Genomic DNA, 16,454 nt, shown 5'->3' with positions numbered 1-16,454 from the left:
AAAACTGGGGGGGGGGGAAGTGGGACCAGTCCAAGTTACTCCTGTGTGACCTTGGGGACTGGGGAAGGAATTCTGATGCATTTAAATCCCCCTATGGAGGGCGGGAAGGGCTAAAAAAAAAATCCAACCCTATCGAAACCCTCCATTTCGGCGCCCCATTTTATTCCTTAATAGCACTCACCATTGTTCTAAATAATTAATTGAATCGTGGGACTGTGATTCTCATGCAGGATACCCGGTGTGGTTTTGTTCGCCAAATTTAACTGGGCTTCCTGTATTTTGTCCGCTAAATCTGACAACCGTAGTAGTGGGGTCTCTATAAATATTTGTGGAACAAACAGAGAAATGGGTGTTTGCCTTGGCTGTGCTCTAAGCTTGCTGCGTGACCCTTTGGGCAACACTCCAGTCCTGTTTCTGTATCTGTAAAGTGGGAGTTCCGGCAGCGATCACAGCGCCAGGGTCGCCAGAGTAAGAGAGCATTGACTGTCCAGAGAGCAGACTGGGAACTCCGGTCCTGCCGGGGCGGAACCGACCTCAGGACTGGGCTCCGCCCGCAACCCTGCTCTCCGGGGCTGGGGAAACCCCGACCCCGCCCCTCCGACGCTGGGGCCGTCCCGAGGCCGTTGCCGTGGTGACAAGGGTAGCCTGGAGCCCCACCCCCACAAAGCCACGCGTTTCCGCTGTGTTGGAGCATTCTGATTGGGTGGCCCTGTGGACGCTACCACAAGCCCGGAGCCTGCTAAGGGGTGGGGGCGGGGTCTTCTCCTCGTGGGACTGTCCTGAAGATCTGTGCATGTGGCCTCTCTATGGGAGGGTGGACTTCCTGACTCACGCGGGGAAAAAGACTCTCAGGTCGGAAGAGTGTCCATTGCTTCTTCTAGAGCTTACGTTCATGCCTCTCCCCAAGAAAGAGGGTGAGGGACAGTCGGCCACGCCCCCTCTAGAGCCTATTCGGTCCCAGGATCTGGAGCACCGGAAGTTCTGGCGACGTGTCGGTGCGCTCGGTCCTAAATGTTCCTCCCTAGGCCACCTTTCCTATTCAGCTGCGGGATTCCGGGGCCGCCTGGGCGCTGCACCCCGCCACTTCCGTATTGAACCACGGTTTCAACCGAACTCCGAACCTCTGCGCGCGCTCCCTCTTGTGCCTGATGGTTGGGCCGGCGCCTGGGAGTAGCCACGCCCTTCCCCGCTCCTGGCAGCCAATGAGCGGACGCTTTCCGGCGGGGTATTGGGTAATTAATGAGCACCGGGCACTGATTGGCTGCAGATCGTGGCCGGGGCTGGGCGACGGGGTAGGTTGTTCCTGAGGTGGGAGGCGGCCGCGGTGGCTGAGAAGTAGGCCTGAGAACGACATGTCCCCGGCGGTTGAGGCAGAGCAGCTCGTGGCGCTGTTTCTCTGAGTCCAGGGCGGCCTGGAGGCCGGCTGAGGACGAGGGTTGGCGGAGGCTGCCCCCGCTGTGGTGGCCGCCATGCTGGGGGCCAGGGCGGTTGAGGGAGCCGCTGTGGCGCTCCTGCGACTGCTGCTGCTGCTGCTGCCGGCGCTCGGCGGGCCAGGGCTCGGCGTGGTCGGCGCGGCGGGAGCCGGGCTGCCCGAGAGCGTGATTTGGGCCGTCAACGCGGGCGGCGAGGCGCATGTGGACGTGCACGGGATCCACTTTCGCAAGGACCCTTTGGAAGGCCGGGTGGGCCGAGGTGAGAGCCCCTCGCGGAGCCGCGGGGTCCCGGGCCTGTCGTGCTGGGCGCAGCTGGCCGAGGGCTGCGGGCCCTGAGCCCCTTCCTCGACCCCGGGGCCACGTCTCTGGAGCGAAGTTTCTCTCTGCAGTTCCCTCAGGGACCCGGTCACAGCTCACAGCCTGGCACTGGCTCGAGAAGCTACCAAGAGCCATCGAGGCAGAGAGTTGGCTGAAAGTTATAGTCGGACCTCGCATCCTGCATTTTCTTAACCCCTCGCCTCCACCCGAGCTGAGAAAAAAGTAAAGACGAGGGCGGCCTGTTGGCACCTCGAGGCCTCGCGCTTGCAGGTTATCGGCGTCCCTGGCCCGGGTGGTTCTCTCCGATCAGGTCCGGTCCCGGTAGATTCCCGCCGACCCAGACATCGGCCGCTGCCCTTCCTCCTCCTGCAGGAGCGGGGGTTGATACTTAGCCAGAATAGAAAGGAGTCTTCGAGAGAAGGGACCGGGAAAGTTTGGTTACTGCCTCCTCCCCGCCCCCCTTTGGAACGAGGACTGTGTGAGCTTCAAGGTGGCCGGTGCAGGCCGCCCAGAGGGCGGTGATGCCCAAGCCCGCCTGCGCCGGCGGCTGGCGGCGTGTCAGCCGGGGCAGCCGCCCGAGGTCTGAATATCCTGAGTGTAGAACCTACCCTAAGTGACCAGAGAGGGCTGACATTCCAGCTTATGGGGAAAAGGATTTCCACTTAACAGATTGAGCAATGGTAGTTTTTACAGAGCTGCACCGTTCTCCATGTTTGTGGAAGAATTGCCAGGGGAGTTGGGTAAAAATGCAAACCCCAGACCTAAGAAATGAAGCCCCGGTTTCTGCACCAGGAGCTTCTGAGGTCAGTCACCCCAGACCACTCTTTGGGAAAATCTGCTCTGGACTGTTCCTTCTGTAAGCGGGATTGGGAACAGGTTTGAGAAGCAGTTCCTGCCTCACGTGTTGGAAGGTTTATGCTGCATGCTGGGGTCAGAGGCAGCCACCGGGGCCACGTGCCCTCTCCAGAAAACCAGGGACAGGCTTCCGCGCACTCTTTTTCCACGATTCCCAGATTTGGCTTTGCCTTGACTAAAGCGTTGAACTTAGTTATTCCAAGTTCATTGCAGTGCCCCGGAGTCTGTTATGTTAGGGAGTTTATGGCTTACATACATCTGAGGGTGTTGGGACACAGGGCTGTGTTCTGAAGCTCTATGTTTGTCTTGGAATTTATTTAGCCCTGGCGTGTAGGTCTCAGTAACCTGGGTTCAGCTGAGTCAGGGCCTCAGTCTCTAGCAGCTGTACCAGCCGCCAAAGCCAGACTTTGCAGCATGAGGTCACGGCTATCTCCATCCGGGACCCTTCCTCTTTCTTCCTGGGTGTGCGCCCTGAGGAAACGAGAGACCGTTCGTGGACTTTGCCTCTGGAGATAGCTGTGGTGATGATGTTCCTTTCACAGACAGACACAGACTTTCCGTGGGTTACACTCTCCTTTTAGACCCATTGGCAGAGGAGGAAGTTAGGACCACACAGGTTTAGTCCCCTGCTACTCCTCTTATCCTTCAGAAATCCTGGATGGAATTTGCTGGTACAGGTGTTGTTTTTGGTTTTTGGCTTGATCCCCAGTCACCAGGCTCCCTGTCCTTCGGAGTTGATTGTAGCAAGTGGAGTTACAGGAGACCTATCAAAGCTCCTGTGCACTGGAGTCCTCACCCAGACCCGAGCCGCTGAGGCACTCCATCAGTGGAGTCCCTGCTCCAGGCTGTCATTTGGGTCAGCACTGGAGCAGCATTAAGGCATGGATGAAGAGTGGACGGTGCGTTCCCGCTGCAGCTTGGACCAGCCTGTTGAGTAGTGCACTTCTGGGTGCCTGAGAGGAGCCTTTTGTGGCCTTAGGTCTGGGCTGCGGTGATTAAGCTTCCACTCAGGAGGCAGCTCTCTGGTTCTGTGCTGAGGAGCCGCACCCCCCGGGGAAGTGCAGCTGTTCCCCGCTTGCCTTCGCTGGCTCTGTTTGGAGAAGGGTGTGCCAGCTTCTTGGAGACCTGCCTCCTGTAGCTGTTCACACCGATGGCAGTAAGAGCCGCCTGTCTTCTGTCTTCCCCGGCCTGAGAGTGTTCCCAGCCTCTAAAGAGAGTTCATTTTATGTTGGATGAATTCAGGTGTTTGTTGCCAAGTTAATCCAGATAAGGGTTTGGCCTGCTTTTGAACTTGCTGTTTCTCTATGGCGTCTTTGTAGTTCAGCATTCATGTAACTGTGAGTGGCCCAGGGCACCTAGTGGCTTTTGCTTTCAAAGGCCCTTCATAATGTTTATTGAACTTCATTTCTGCCTTGAGGAGAGTGAGTGTTCATAGGAGATATGGACAGCTTGGGAAAGGCTTTTCAACTTGTGTGATTCAATAGATGAAAGTACCACTACGGAGGAGAATGATTCTCAGAAGCGCTCGATTTGGGATTTTGGCATGCTGCATATTCTAGGTTCTTTGTGACTTGCGTATTCTGGGTTCCTCTTGATTCTAAGGAAGAAAAGACCTACTTATTTGGCCTGAGGGCATAGCGCTTGGCTTGGTTTTAGGAGAGGCTATTTCCTCTTCATAGAAGATAGCTGCTAATCATTTGTATTACCTTGAAAACCTTACTTTACCTCTCTGAGCCTTATTTTCCTTCTTAATAAAACATCATGCTTTAGAAATCAGTGATATGAATCTGAAAACTCTCCTGTCCAGAGTAGGTTAAAGTGTCTTTATCTTTTTCTTTGCTTGATGACCTTTAATATGGAATTAAAAGTAGGGTAGCCTGGCCAGTGTATCTCAGAGGTTGAGCATTGACCCAGGAACCAAGAGGTCACTGATTCGATTCTGGTCAGGGCACATGCCCAGGTTGCAGGCTTGATTCCCTGTGGGGGACATGCAGGAAGCAAATGATCAATGATATTTCTCTCTCATCAATGTTTCTATTTCTCTATCCCTCTCCCTTCCTCTCGCTCTAAAAAATTAATCCTCCTGTATAATAAAAGGCTAATATGCAAATTGACCAAACTGCAGACAACCAGTCGCTATGACGTGCACTGACCACCAGGTTGCAGACGCTCAGCGCAGGAGCTGCCCCCTGGTGGTCAGTGTGCTCCCACAGGGGAAGCGCCGCTCAGCCAGAAGGTGGGCTCACGGCTGTCAGTGGCTGTGTGGGAGCCTCTCCCGCCTCCACTGCAGCGCTAAGGATGTCCGACTGATGGCTTAGGCATCCCCCAAGGGCTCCTGGACTGCGAGAGGGCATAGGCTGGGCTGAGGGACCGCTCCTCCCACCCCCCACTCAGTGCATGAATTTCGTGCACCGGGCCTCTAGTAAAAAACATTTTAAAAAAAGTAGGGTAGAACATGGCTGCAGGGGGGGCGGGTGGTACTGGCTAGGGGCCTAAGCCTATCAGATGACTAATTCTGCCTAAGGAAGACCCTTTTCTGGGCAGCCTTCTTTTAGCTGGGGCAGACTTTGGCCTTGGTGAGATAAGAGCTTGAAAGATAGTATGCCTCTGGTTTGCTTAAGGCCACAGGATTTATTTAGATTCTGTCCCTATGCTGTCACCTAAGATGCAGGCTTCATTTGCAGCCCCTCTGAGTAGCAGAAGTTCACAAGAGAATTTAGGTAGGTGAAATCCCCATGTTACAAGTGAGAAAACACCCAGAGAAAGTAACTTGATCTGAATCACATAGTAGGTGGCAAAGCCAGGATTCAAATCTACCTCTGTCTTACTCTAAAACCTGGGCTGGCTACTCCATTGTCTCAGAAACAGCGGACATAATGCAGGCCCCTTGGCCCCTTCCTTTCTGGCTGTCTGAGCTGTATTGTGCCAACTTCAGCAGTGTACTGTGTACACTTCACTGTTTTCAGAGAAATCTGTTTAGCTGTGAATACATAAAGGCAAAGGAGGGGAGAAAAAACCCTTTTCGCAGCTGTATCTCTTGGGACTTGGGCAAATTCAACTTTGCATGTGGCAGATCTCCGGGGAATGCCACTTGGACTTTAAAGGGCAAATATTTAAAGGTAATTCCAAGGTTGTTAAGTAGTTTTTGTTCACATGGCTGAGTTTTCTTAGTTGTTGGGCTGAAACTGCCAGAGATTGCATTACTGTTGATTTCTCATTTTTTCCACTCTGCAAAGACCAAAAAAAAAGGTTCCCCACACATGCACAAAATTTTCTGTGTATCTAAAAAGCAAATCTAGTTAATGTTCCAAATTTATGGGGATCTTGGTCCTCATGGAAGAAGGAAATTCTTAGGACTCAGTTGAAAGAAAAATAGCAGTCTTAATCTTTATAGGTTTATGCCCCAGTGTAATGTCGTGTGAGCCTGGGAAAGAGCTGGGGCATGTTAGCAGTACATCCTTTGTAGTGTTACTCAGCTGCTCTTTGATTTCTTGAGGAGAAATAGGAAGAAGAAAAGTCTGAAGACAAACGTGCGATGAGCTTCCTGGTGCATTGTTTCATCAGTCCATCTGATCGCAGGCTACTGTTCACGTATAGGAACTGTTACCTGTTATGTTTATTTATTTATTTATTTATTTATTATTTATTTATTTTGAGGGCTTGACCTTAGTCTTTGGATCTTCAGTTATTCTCTTAAAATATTCTCTCCCTGGGAGTTTTGGTGATTCAGAAGACTGCCCAGGGGTGGCCTCTCCTAGACCTCTCCCAAAGGATCTAGGTGCCGAATGTCTTCAGAGTCACTGTGTGAGATGGGAAGGTGGCCTCGAAGTCTTAATTCCAAGCTGGAGGAGAGGCCAGGTATTGGGACACCAGCTTTTTAGGGGCAAAAGCTGTACCGAGATCCCTGTTCAGTCACTAGTTTGGAAAGTAGATTTTTGGGGCACTGGAAGGCCTCGTTGTGTTTACGGGTAAAGGAGTCAGAGGACTATTCAGCTCTGGAGCTGGAGGTAGTATCTTACATTTGAGGAAAGACCCCGGTTTGTTAAGTGGGGGAAGATACACATATACGGTATCATCGCCTACCGAGTTTGGGGAGGGCTGGGGGCTGTTCTGATACGGACCCACAGTAAGTGTCTTTTTACTTTCACCCTGTCTTATTCCTTGTCAGTCTGTGACGTGGGAAAGGTAACTCCCAGCACGTGGTCATCTTAAGCCACAGGGGCCAGAGGGCCGTGGCAGATCTCTCCCCGCTGGGATGGCTCTAGCCCTGTGGGGAGAAGAGCGGGGCTTCGCTGCCTTGCAGGCACCTCCGTTGTTGCCATTGGTTCGCTCAGCAAATCCCAGCAAGTGCCTGCGTATGTGCCAGGGATCCTGTTAGGTGCTGGTGATACAGCAGGAAGTTCTGTTTTCCTTTAACTGGGGAATGCTCAAGAGAGTGGGTGAGGCTGCATTTTGTGAGTCTGGGGAGTATGGTGCTCGGACCTAAAGGAAATTAGAGAGCAGCACACCCTTCTTTATATAAGCATGTTTCTCCTTTCCAGCCTTGGAACTTTTTGAATGAAAAATCATACAAAGCAACTAAAGCTGGTATCTTAGTTGTGGTAAAGACAATGAAGAACAACTTTCCTAACAGATGTCCTGTTTTATAGTCTCTGAGCTTTTCTACATGAGAAAAACAACAACATTCATTGAACTTAATCTTCTTGTAGAGTTCCTGGCCATCCCCCTTTCGTGAGGTTCTCTGAAGCGTTCCTGCAGGGAACCAGGCAGCTGGAGCAGTGCTTTGTTCTCATAATGAGTTAGGCTTGTTCTCTTCCCACCGCGCTCTATGCAGCTGAGAAAAAGTCATTTCTGAAAGAAGAACTTCTATAAAGTCCTGCTATGAGGGTGAAGGGATCTGTTGGGGTGATTAGTGTGTGGTTTCTTTCATTTTACTCTGGCTTAATACTAGTTATCTTGCCTTTGTGTCCGGTCTGTTTGGAGCCAGGTGCAGAGGGGTTTGCCTCTTCCACTGGGGGGTTATTAGCATTGCCCTGGAAATGCCTCTGGCCATCCTGGGGTCTCTGCTTTTCTTTTATGTTTTGCCTCTGATGTGGTTTCTCTTTGTCTTTTGTCCCCAGCCTCTGACTATGGCATGAAACTGCCAATCCTCCGTTCCAACCCCGAGGACCAGATCCTCTATCAAACAGAGCGGTACAATGAGGAGACCTTTGGCTACGAAGTGCCCATCAAGGAGGAAGGGGACTATGTGCTGGTGTTGAAATTTGCTGAGGTCTACTTTGCACAGTCCCAGCAGAAGGTGAGGCCTGGTCAGCCCCCCCTGCCCCCCACCAGTGAGACCTTGCCACTTTTGGATAGTCTTCTGCTGTGGGCCTCCCAGAAGGGAAGAACAGATGAGCTTTGAAGGAAAAGCTGGATTCCTTTTGCCCCTAAAATGCTGGTGTCCCATTGCTCACAAGGCTGCACTTGCCATGGGGCTGGTGACAGAAAGCAATGCCAGAATCCTAGCTCTTGGCACAGACTGATCCTGTAAGGCCCTCCAGGTGCTCTCTCCCTTCTTTGTTGTCAGCACCTTCTTGTTTTTAGCCTTGTTCTTTTCCTGTCCCTTCCTGTGAATTTCCCTCTTTCCATGTTGAACTTTTTGCTTGTATTCTTTGTTTCCTAAGGCCAGTATGAGGCCTCCCTGACAAGGAACATGGACTTGATTTGGATCAGGTAAAGGACTCCAGTCACCCTAGAGTATATCTAGCCCTGTTATTAAGTTATTTTTGAACTTGAAGCCCAAGCAGGTGCCTGTTATCCAGCTGCTGAAAGGGTGTGAAACTGATGGTTTTGACACTGTCTCCTTTTTTATCTTGGAAGGTATTTGATGTGCGATTGAATGGCCATGTCGTGGTGAAGGACTTGGATATCTTTGATCGTGTTGGACACAGCACCGCTCATGATGAAATCATCCCTATGAGCATCAGAAAAGGGAAGCTGAGCGTCCAGGGGGAGGTATCCACCTTCACAGGAAAACTCTACATCGAGTTTGTCAAGGTAACGCTCCTATTCTGCCCTCACGGCTGAGGAAGAGCTCACAGGCATGGGTGCAGGGGGATGTTTGCTGTTGTGTGGGGCTGACCACTGTTCCCGTTTCCTAGGGGTACTATGACAATCCCAAAGTCTGTGCACTCTACATCATGGCCGGGACAGTGGATGGTAAGTTGTTTTTGATCCGCTTTTTGACTTGGGCTGAAGGATGTGGTTGAGAAAACCCTTGGAATAATTTAGCTGCTCACTACTTTGAAACTGTTACTTACAGCCAAATTGTGGAGACTCCAGAGTCAGATCGCTGGGAGGGAGTGTAGCCTGGTGCTGGCCATAAGCTTTAGAGCATGATCTTGTGTTTAAATCTTATTCCTGCCATTTAATCAGCTCTTTGGTTTTTGGACAAGTTCCTTTAACTTCATTGTAAATGGTACCTGTTGGTGTGCCCTCACCCTTATAGTCATTTGGAATTGCCTAAAACTTTTCTTTAGCTCTAACTGGTTTGGCTCAGTGGATAGAGCTTCGGCCTGCAGACTGAAAGGTCCTGGGTTCGATTCCAGTCAAGGGCATGTACCTTGGTTGTGGGCACATCCCCAGTGGGAGGTGTGCAGGAGGCAGCTGATCGATGTTTCTCTCCCATCGATGTTTCTAACTCTCTATCCCTCTCCCTTTCTTGCTGTAAAACATCAATAAAAATAAATAATAAATAAATAATAAATAAATAAAACTTTTCTTTATTCTGTTTCTTTGATATCTATTTCCTCAGGGGGCGGCGGGGGGACAAAGGAGTTCTTCATGGTTTCGGGTGCTCTGGAGGCTCCAGCATTGCCAGACTGCACTGGACAAAAGTTCATGTACTAGTGGCTCCTCACCCTTGTGATCCGGCCTAAGGGTATATTTCTTTCTCAAGGTGGAGACTGTGTTGGCCGCCAGCTTCCCAGGCTGATTTTTGCAGAGAAAGCTTGTGTTTCAGTGACTTTTCTCCCCATCCCACCTCTGTAGCTTTTCCCAACTCATCCTGGATGCACTAAGGAGCTCGTCCTGTTGTCTGCGTTTAAGTTTTCTTTTTCTGTCCTCACCTAAGGATATGTTTATTGATTTAAGAGAGAGAAAGGGAGAAACAAAAAGAGGGAGAGAGAGAAACATCTATGTGAGAGACAAATATCGACCGTTTGCCTCCCATACGCAAGTAGATACTTTCTTACTTGGAAGCCTGTCTGGTTTTAGCCCTATGATGGGAGGCCCCGACCGGGAATCAAACCGCAGCCCAGGTATGTGTCCTGACCAGGAATTGAACCCGCACGTTTTGGTGCACAGGATGACTCCAGCCAACAGAGCCACCTGGCCAGGGCTCCTCCTGTTGTCTTGCTGTCCCCCATGCTGATACGATGACCTCCAGGAGGATGTCTTGCCACCAACAGATTTGTAGCGCGGTCTCTAAGGAGGAGACAGAGCAGAGGGGTAGTATGTGTGGGAACCCAGAACTCAGCTGCTTTGTGAATCCAAAGGGAATGGATTATGGGAGGGACGAGGAGGGATTTGGAAAGGTTAAGTTTGGGTGTTGTGTCATCCCTGTCCAGCCTGTCCTCTCGGGGATCTGGAGAACTAAGACTGGAAGCAGAGATAGTGACCCTTCCGGTGTGCAGGGCTTTTACTGCTTTTTAGTTAAATCTAAAGAAGGCAAAAAAAAAAAAAAAAAATCTAAAGAAGGCTAATGTTTTTAGGAATCTGCTATTCCCCAGGCCAGAAGCTATTTCTGCTACTTCTGCTCCTTCCTTTGGACCCTGGTTAAGTCATAGCTTCTCCTTATTGTGACTCATTTACTGCTGTTAAGGGTCTCACTTAAATGCTGTGGATCTTACTTAAAAGGTATCCTCTTTTTTGTCAGATGTTCCAAAGCTGCAGCCTCATCCAGGATTGGAGAAGAAAGAAGAGGAAGAGGAGGAAGAAGAATACGATGAAGGATCTAATCTCAAAAGACAGACCAATAAGAACCGGGTGCAGTCAGGCCCCCGCACGCCCAACCCCTATGCCTCGGACAACAGCAGCCTCATGTTTCCTATCCTGGTGGCCTTCGGAGTCTTCATTCCAACTCTCTTCTGCCTCTGCCGGTTGTGAGAACAAATTGCCATCCTGAACAGGGTGGAGGGTGTGGGAAAGAAACCAAACATGTTGGTTTGGTTTCTGTATTTTTCATAGTGATTAACAAAAACAAACAAACTAAAAAACCACAAAAAAAATTAAAGGAGATAAAAAGAGGCAGATTGAGTAGAGAGCAGCCCTCGTTCACCACCTGGTCCCAGACCTGCTTCAGTCCCAGTCCTCCCTTTGCGGCTGGCCCCCAGCCATTCCTTTCTTCTCTAGGGCACTGAGGGTAACCTGGGTCCTGCCTGTGCAAGGATCCTCGTCTGTGTACCTAGTGGAAAGGACTCTGAACTTGGAGCAGACACCTCTTTTTAGGTTAGAATTTAACCGCAGGGAAAGGTCATCTCCTTACCTGAGAGGACCAGTGCTGGGAGTTGGGTATGTTCTGAAGTTATGTCCAGATACATTTCCGATGCCCTGGGGTTGAGAGTATGTGTGGTTTGTGTGTGTGTGTGTGTGTGTGAAGATGTATAATTTGTATGATAAAGATGAAAACAGAAGGGGGTTTTTAAAAGGAAAGAAAAGTAGATACTTTCTTACTTGGAAGCTTTCTTGGAAGCCCTATGATGGTTCCACCTTCAGTGTTTGAGCTTTATCATTGCTTGTCTCCCTAACATGTGCCAGTCAGAGGACTGTCTGGTATCCAAGACGATTCGTTTATGTCAGGTCCTGAAATTGCCTCTGACTTGTTACCACAACAAATCATTTTTATTTCAGTGCCTGTTGGAGACTTGATTTCTTCTTCTTCTCTCTCTCTCTCTTTTTTTTTTTTTTGTATCTTAATCTGGCTCATTTGAAATCTCTTGTCTCTCTCAACCATCTCACTAAATTATTGCCAAGAAGGGAAGGAGATGTGAGGACTTGGGATTCCGTCTGCTTGAATGTCTTGTCATCTACCACTTCACCTTGATGGTACCTCCCTCCCTGGATCTCTGAGCCAGCAGCCAGGAAGACCTGACCCAGCAGTTCTCTTACTGGCCCCTTTGTGGGGTCTTGCTGCCAGGAGACAGAGACGCTTTCCAGCCTGCAGCAACAGAACACTTGACCTTAAGAGTCTCTTCTGGTCTTTGGATTAGAAAAGGCTTATGTTAGCATAATTTAAGAGCAACCTCAGAGACATGAGTCCTACTAAGTGACTGACCACTGTTTAGAGTGTCTAGAATCTGATGTTCATTTATCCCTATGTCCTTCTATGTCACAGTTCAACCAGTTTTGGGCTATGCCTAGAGCTGCCCCAAGGAAATGCCTGGTTGTTTATATCTGACCCAGTGACACTGCTCACTGATCTTAATAGTATGCTCCTCTGTCCATTCATTTTCCTGTCCAGGTGGCAGTCAGGTTCTTGGTGTGACAAGGCTGAGAGATTTCCAGTCAGCCTTAGTCCTGGCGGTTCTGAAGCCAACCTTAGCATCTAAGTGTCTGTTTTGAATTCCCTGGAAATTTTTCTGCAGAAAATGAAGCTTCCCTGATTCCCTCTTTTCTGGTCATTGTCACCTTTCTCCCAGCTACAAGGAGTTTTGTAAATGGAAGGCAGCAAGATTAGCTTCTGCTTGAGCTAGAGCAGCAAAGAATCTCAGGCCAGATAGATTTTTTTTTTAAAGAATATGTTTAATTTTGAGTTTCTCCTTTGAGGTATGTTTTTAAAGAGGCTCCCTCTTTGTTAGTGACAAACTAAGTAGTTCTTGGGCTCATGTCCTGGGTTTTGGCTTTTACTGAGTTCCTCCAGGCCAGCATTTTGTTCTTTGAGAGTTGTAGCCCTTTATTTTAGCTGTGACTTAGGCCTCAGTGCTAGGGTATCGAGTCAGGCGGCTGGAAGGCTGCGGCCTGGGCTGCAATCAGAGGAACCCTTTTTGGAGTGCTTCACAAAGCTCCCTGCTTTAAAGGGTGTCCTGTAGCCTTGATCCTGGGACCACCTGCCTGGGGCAGTGGACCTCCTGACTATTAACTGGGCTTCTGACAGTGGCTTTGATTCCCATTCTATCACAGCTCCCCGGAGCCCTAGGCCACTGCCAGGACAGTTGACAAGACAAGAAAGGAAGACTTGCTGCCTCCATTCTGCCTTGTTAGTTTGCCTGGGTCTCTCTGAGGAAGGAGGGGTCCCCGCCTCCTCACTTCAACCCATCCCTTCAGTGACTCAGAGTCTCAGAAGGAAACCCTGGCTCTTGGGGCCATTTCCTAACGGTACTGTAAGCCAAGCAGCTTTGCTTCTGCCTCTGTTTCCAAGCCCACCCTTTTCCCCTGAGCTCAGGGATAGGGATGGGCACTTTCCTCTTTGGTTGTGTCTGAAAGGAAGGAACATCTTTCTATGGCTGACAAAAACTAAAGGGGAAATGAGGAAACAGGAAGAGATGGTGGGGGCTGGGGTAGAGTCCCCTGGAGCCAAGGGCTGACACAGCTGGCTCCTGATGCTGAACTTGAAAGCTTTTTTTTTACTCCTCCAAGATATGATGTAGGTACATGAAGTTTAGGTTAAAGGGGTAGGGGGGGCACTCTTTATTTTTATTTTTGTATTGTTTGGGTCAAGAATTACTCTGTAGTTCATTTTTTGCTTTTTGCACTGTTTGTTCCCATGCCTGTATTTTGAGCTAGTGCTAGGACTGAGAGCCTGCACTGTAGGGGTTCTGACTGAGGTTGGGGGTGATGAGTGAGGCCAGCTAGGGGTGGGGAGGAGAGACCTGGGCTCTTCTACTGGATCCACACTCTGCCTAGGTTTTTAGATCCCCCTGAGCCCAGCTCGCCGAAGCTAAGAGCGGACAGCCAAGGTGGAACTCCTTTTGGCAGAAGTGTGGCTTCAGTTGTGGTGGTGGACCACGCAGAGGGGTCTGCTGAAGACGGGCTGAGTCTGCAGGGGAGCTCTGGTTTGGGTCAGGGGCCAGCTGGCCTCCGAGGGGACTTTTTGGGCTTCACTCATGCTGAAACATTGTGCCAGGAAACAGTCTGTGGGACTCACGTCCCCTAAACCACATCCACTTTTTCCAGAAAATCTCCACCGTAAGGAGAAGCTGCTCAGTGGATACGTTGAGTTCCGGTGACTTAAAAGATGGTCATCTGTAGGTGTGAGTAGGGTTAGGCTCCCAGGAGGACCCAGGGCCTGCAGGGTCACCTGTTGGTTTGAGCGTGTGATCTTGTTCTCTTGTTCCCATTGTTTGCCTAAGAAATACTGGCCTGAAATTGGGGATCACATGAGCGGTCACTTAGGCTTTAAAGAGATGGCGCGAAGTTTGAGTTAAGTTTACCTTCCTCTTTCTGTGTCTGGGAACTGTTTAATCCAGTTTCGGAGTTGTGATTTGACTTCTTTATCTTTTTGGAGAAGCTTTCGTTTTAAGGAATCTCACTTCCTTCTTATCCTGCTTGTACCCTCTCATGGGAAGGCCTGCCGATGGCTTTTGGAATCTCAGTTGAAAGTTAGAAAACAGCAGCAGTGTATTCCTTTTCCTAGCACTTACATACCTTTCCCTAGAAATGGACTCACCTTGGGAAGCCCAGGGAAAGAATCAGCAGGTTCTCTACCCTCCCTGGGGATTGGGGACAGACCCACCCCAGTCAGCACGTGCCTTTTCCTCTCCTGCTCTGAGCCAGGGTGGGCATTCCCTCTAGATTCAGGTCTGGGCAGGGGTCTTTCAGTCCCTGCCACGGGGCTGCTTCCCCATCCCTTGTTCCCCCTCCCCTTTGCTGGCTGGCTCTGACCTAATTCAAGTGTCTTGCCTTGAGGAGCCTTAATGTCATCAAGTGGCAACATGTTCTTTTGTCCTCCATGCCTTTCCGAAAGGACCGAGGAGAGCAGGTGACCTTTCCAAAGTGAGAGACTGACAGATGCTTCTGTGTGAAAGAGGGGGCTGTGCTTTGGATCTCCTGCTGTGGCTCCAGGGGAAGAAGCCTGGGATGAGGCTATTGATGGTGCAGAAGCAGAACCGGTAACACCTCGGATCTGTTCAGCAATCTTAGGAGAAATCTGCTTCTCTTCTATGGGAAGATATAATTAGGGATCAAGGAGCTCTAAGAAAATGGCAAAGAAGCCTTAATGTTCAAGCTTCAGAGAGCTCAGAGTAATTTTTCCCTTTCAGTCCAAGCTAGGCCTCCTTTCTGTGTTGAGACCTCTACCGGAGCAAGGAGGCTAGACTTCCGCATTTGGCTACAAGATTGGCAGCAATAGGTTAGCTGCTCAGCAAGGGCGGCTTTCTTCTTTGTACCTGGGTGGCTTGCTGCTGATGTGGAGTCCTTCCCCAGCTGCCTTTTGGCTAGCCTACTTTAGGTTGCCAAGTCGTTTTGATAAGAGCAGATGATTTGGGGACGAGCTGGGTTGGCAGGAAAAGAGCAGGATAGATCTCTCGGGATGGGTCCCCCCAGGAGTATAAAAACAAGGAGCCAGGATTGTGCTGGCAGCCGGGGAGACAGGAGTGCCTGTTAGAGTTGGCAGAGAAGGCCTTGGCACCTCTTGCATCCAGGCAGTCTTGTGAGGTGGGGGCCTGTAGCACCAGGCAAAGAAGAACTTCATTCTCACCTCTATTTTGAGCTTCAGTGCTTTACTTCAGTATGAGAAAAACACAACAACAAACTGAAGTGCGCTTCCCGTTCTGTCAAAGGACAGCTGTTGGGAAAGGAGAGCCGAGTTGCCCGGTGGGAGGGGAGCACTGGCAGGGAGAGATGGTACGGTAAATCTAGGAATGAGACATTCCTGACTCCTCTTCCCTGTTGTGTTGTGATCCAGGGAATGAAAAGATATTTGACCCTGGGTCAGTTTCCTCCTTGTATTTTTCTTCCACCAAGTTCTCCCGCTAGGACCAGCTGCCCGTTCTGAGCTCAGGGCAGCCACTTCTACCATGAACCTGGCTTGTCAGGAAGCCAACCCCGCCCCGCCAGATTGGTCCTGGCTGCTCTGTTCTGTACCAAGTCCTGGAGAATAGTGTCAAGTTCTTAGTAGCCCTCTGTAGTTCCTACTCTCGATTCCCATCCTCTCCCTGCCGAGGCGAAACCAACTCCGTCTGTAGCCACAACACGCATTTGCAGCGGCACCGTGAGATGTGACAGAGGGGCTTTGAACCTGGCTGGCCCGGGAAAGCAGTAGAGGTGGATAGAGCTCTCTTTCCTTCTGGGCTGTCTCCACCTGTCCCTCCCCTTCCATGCCCCACCCTGTTCCCACCAAAAAGAAAAAAATTCAGGATGTTTTTCACTGTCCATTGCTTTGTGTTTTAATAAACAATTTGCAGTGACACTCTGTGTTGGGATTGAGTTTGAACTTGATTGCAAAGAGGTGAGGTGTTGAGGTGGGAAAAGGGAGACCCTGGGGTTCATTTGGCTGCACAGGTTCTGTGAAGAGTATGGGAGCTTTTGTCCATTTAGCTCTTGCTTTTTAAGAAATTAATTTTTTTATTGATTTCAGAGAGAGGAAGGGAGAATGAGAGAGAGAGAGATAGAGATAGAAACATCAATGAGAGAGAAATATTGACCGACTGCCTCCTGCACACCCCCTACTGGGGATGGAGCCTGAAACCCAGGCATGTGCCCTGACCGGGAATTGAACCATAACCTCCTGGTTCATGGGATGATGCTCAACCACTGAGCCACACTGCTAGGCACATGTCTCTTGCTTTTCTTTTTGCTGGGATGTTTGGTGAAGGAACTGAAGTTCTGTAAAACCATGCCTGGCAGGTCAACCAATAGCATACTCAAGGG

General features: G+C 50.1%; 1 protein-coding gene across 2 annotated transcripts; it reads left to right on the top strand.

Moving 5' to 3' along the window:
- Positions 1-1,278: 1,278 nt before the first annotated feature.
- MLEC (malectin) lies at positions 1,279-15,993 on the top strand. 2 transcript variants are annotated; one of them, XM_054712460.1, is made up of 5 exons: positions 1,279-1,292; positions 7,727-7,905; positions 8,469-8,645; positions 8,750-8,807; positions 10,525-15,993. In XM_054712460.1, exons 2-5 carry the CDS (start codon positions 7,741-7,743, stop codon positions 10,752-10,754), a joined length of 630 nt encoding a protein of 209 aa, XP_054568435.1. In that variant the 5' UTR covers positions 1,279-1,292; positions 7,727-7,740; the 3' UTR covers positions 10,755-15,993. The 2 variants fall into 2 exon arrangements, with proteins under 2 accessions (XP_054568435.1, XP_008141013.1); XM_008142791.3 differs by lacking the exon at positions 1,279-1,292 and adding an exon at positions 1,299-1,692.
- Positions 15,994-16,454: the final 461 nt, after the last annotated feature.

The sequence above is a fragment of the Eptesicus fuscus genome, chromosome 23 (assembly GCF_027574615.1).
Source record: "Eptesicus fuscus isolate TK198812 chromosome 23, DD_ASM_mEF_20220401, whole genome shotgun sequence".
In the NCBI taxonomy this organism is placed as follows: Eukaryota; Metazoa; Chordata; class Mammalia; order Chiroptera; family Vespertilionidae; genus Eptesicus; species Eptesicus fuscus.
Note: the sequence above shows the minus strand (reverse complement) of the source record. Positions and strands in the feature narration are given on the sequence as shown.

Coding starts and splice junctions, on each gene's coding strand:
- MLEC (XM_008142791.3), top strand. CDS start 1,470: ATGCTGGGGGCCAGGGCGGTTGAGGGAGCCGCTGTGGCGCTCCTGCGA. Junction 7,906..8,468: donor TTGCACAGTCCCAGCAGAAG/GTGAGGCCTGGT, acceptor TTATCTTGGAAG/GTATTTGATGTGCGATTGAA. Junction 8,646..8,749: donor TCTACATCGAGTTTGTCAAG/GTAACGCTCCTA, acceptor CCCGTTTCCTAG/GGGTACTATGACAATCCCAA.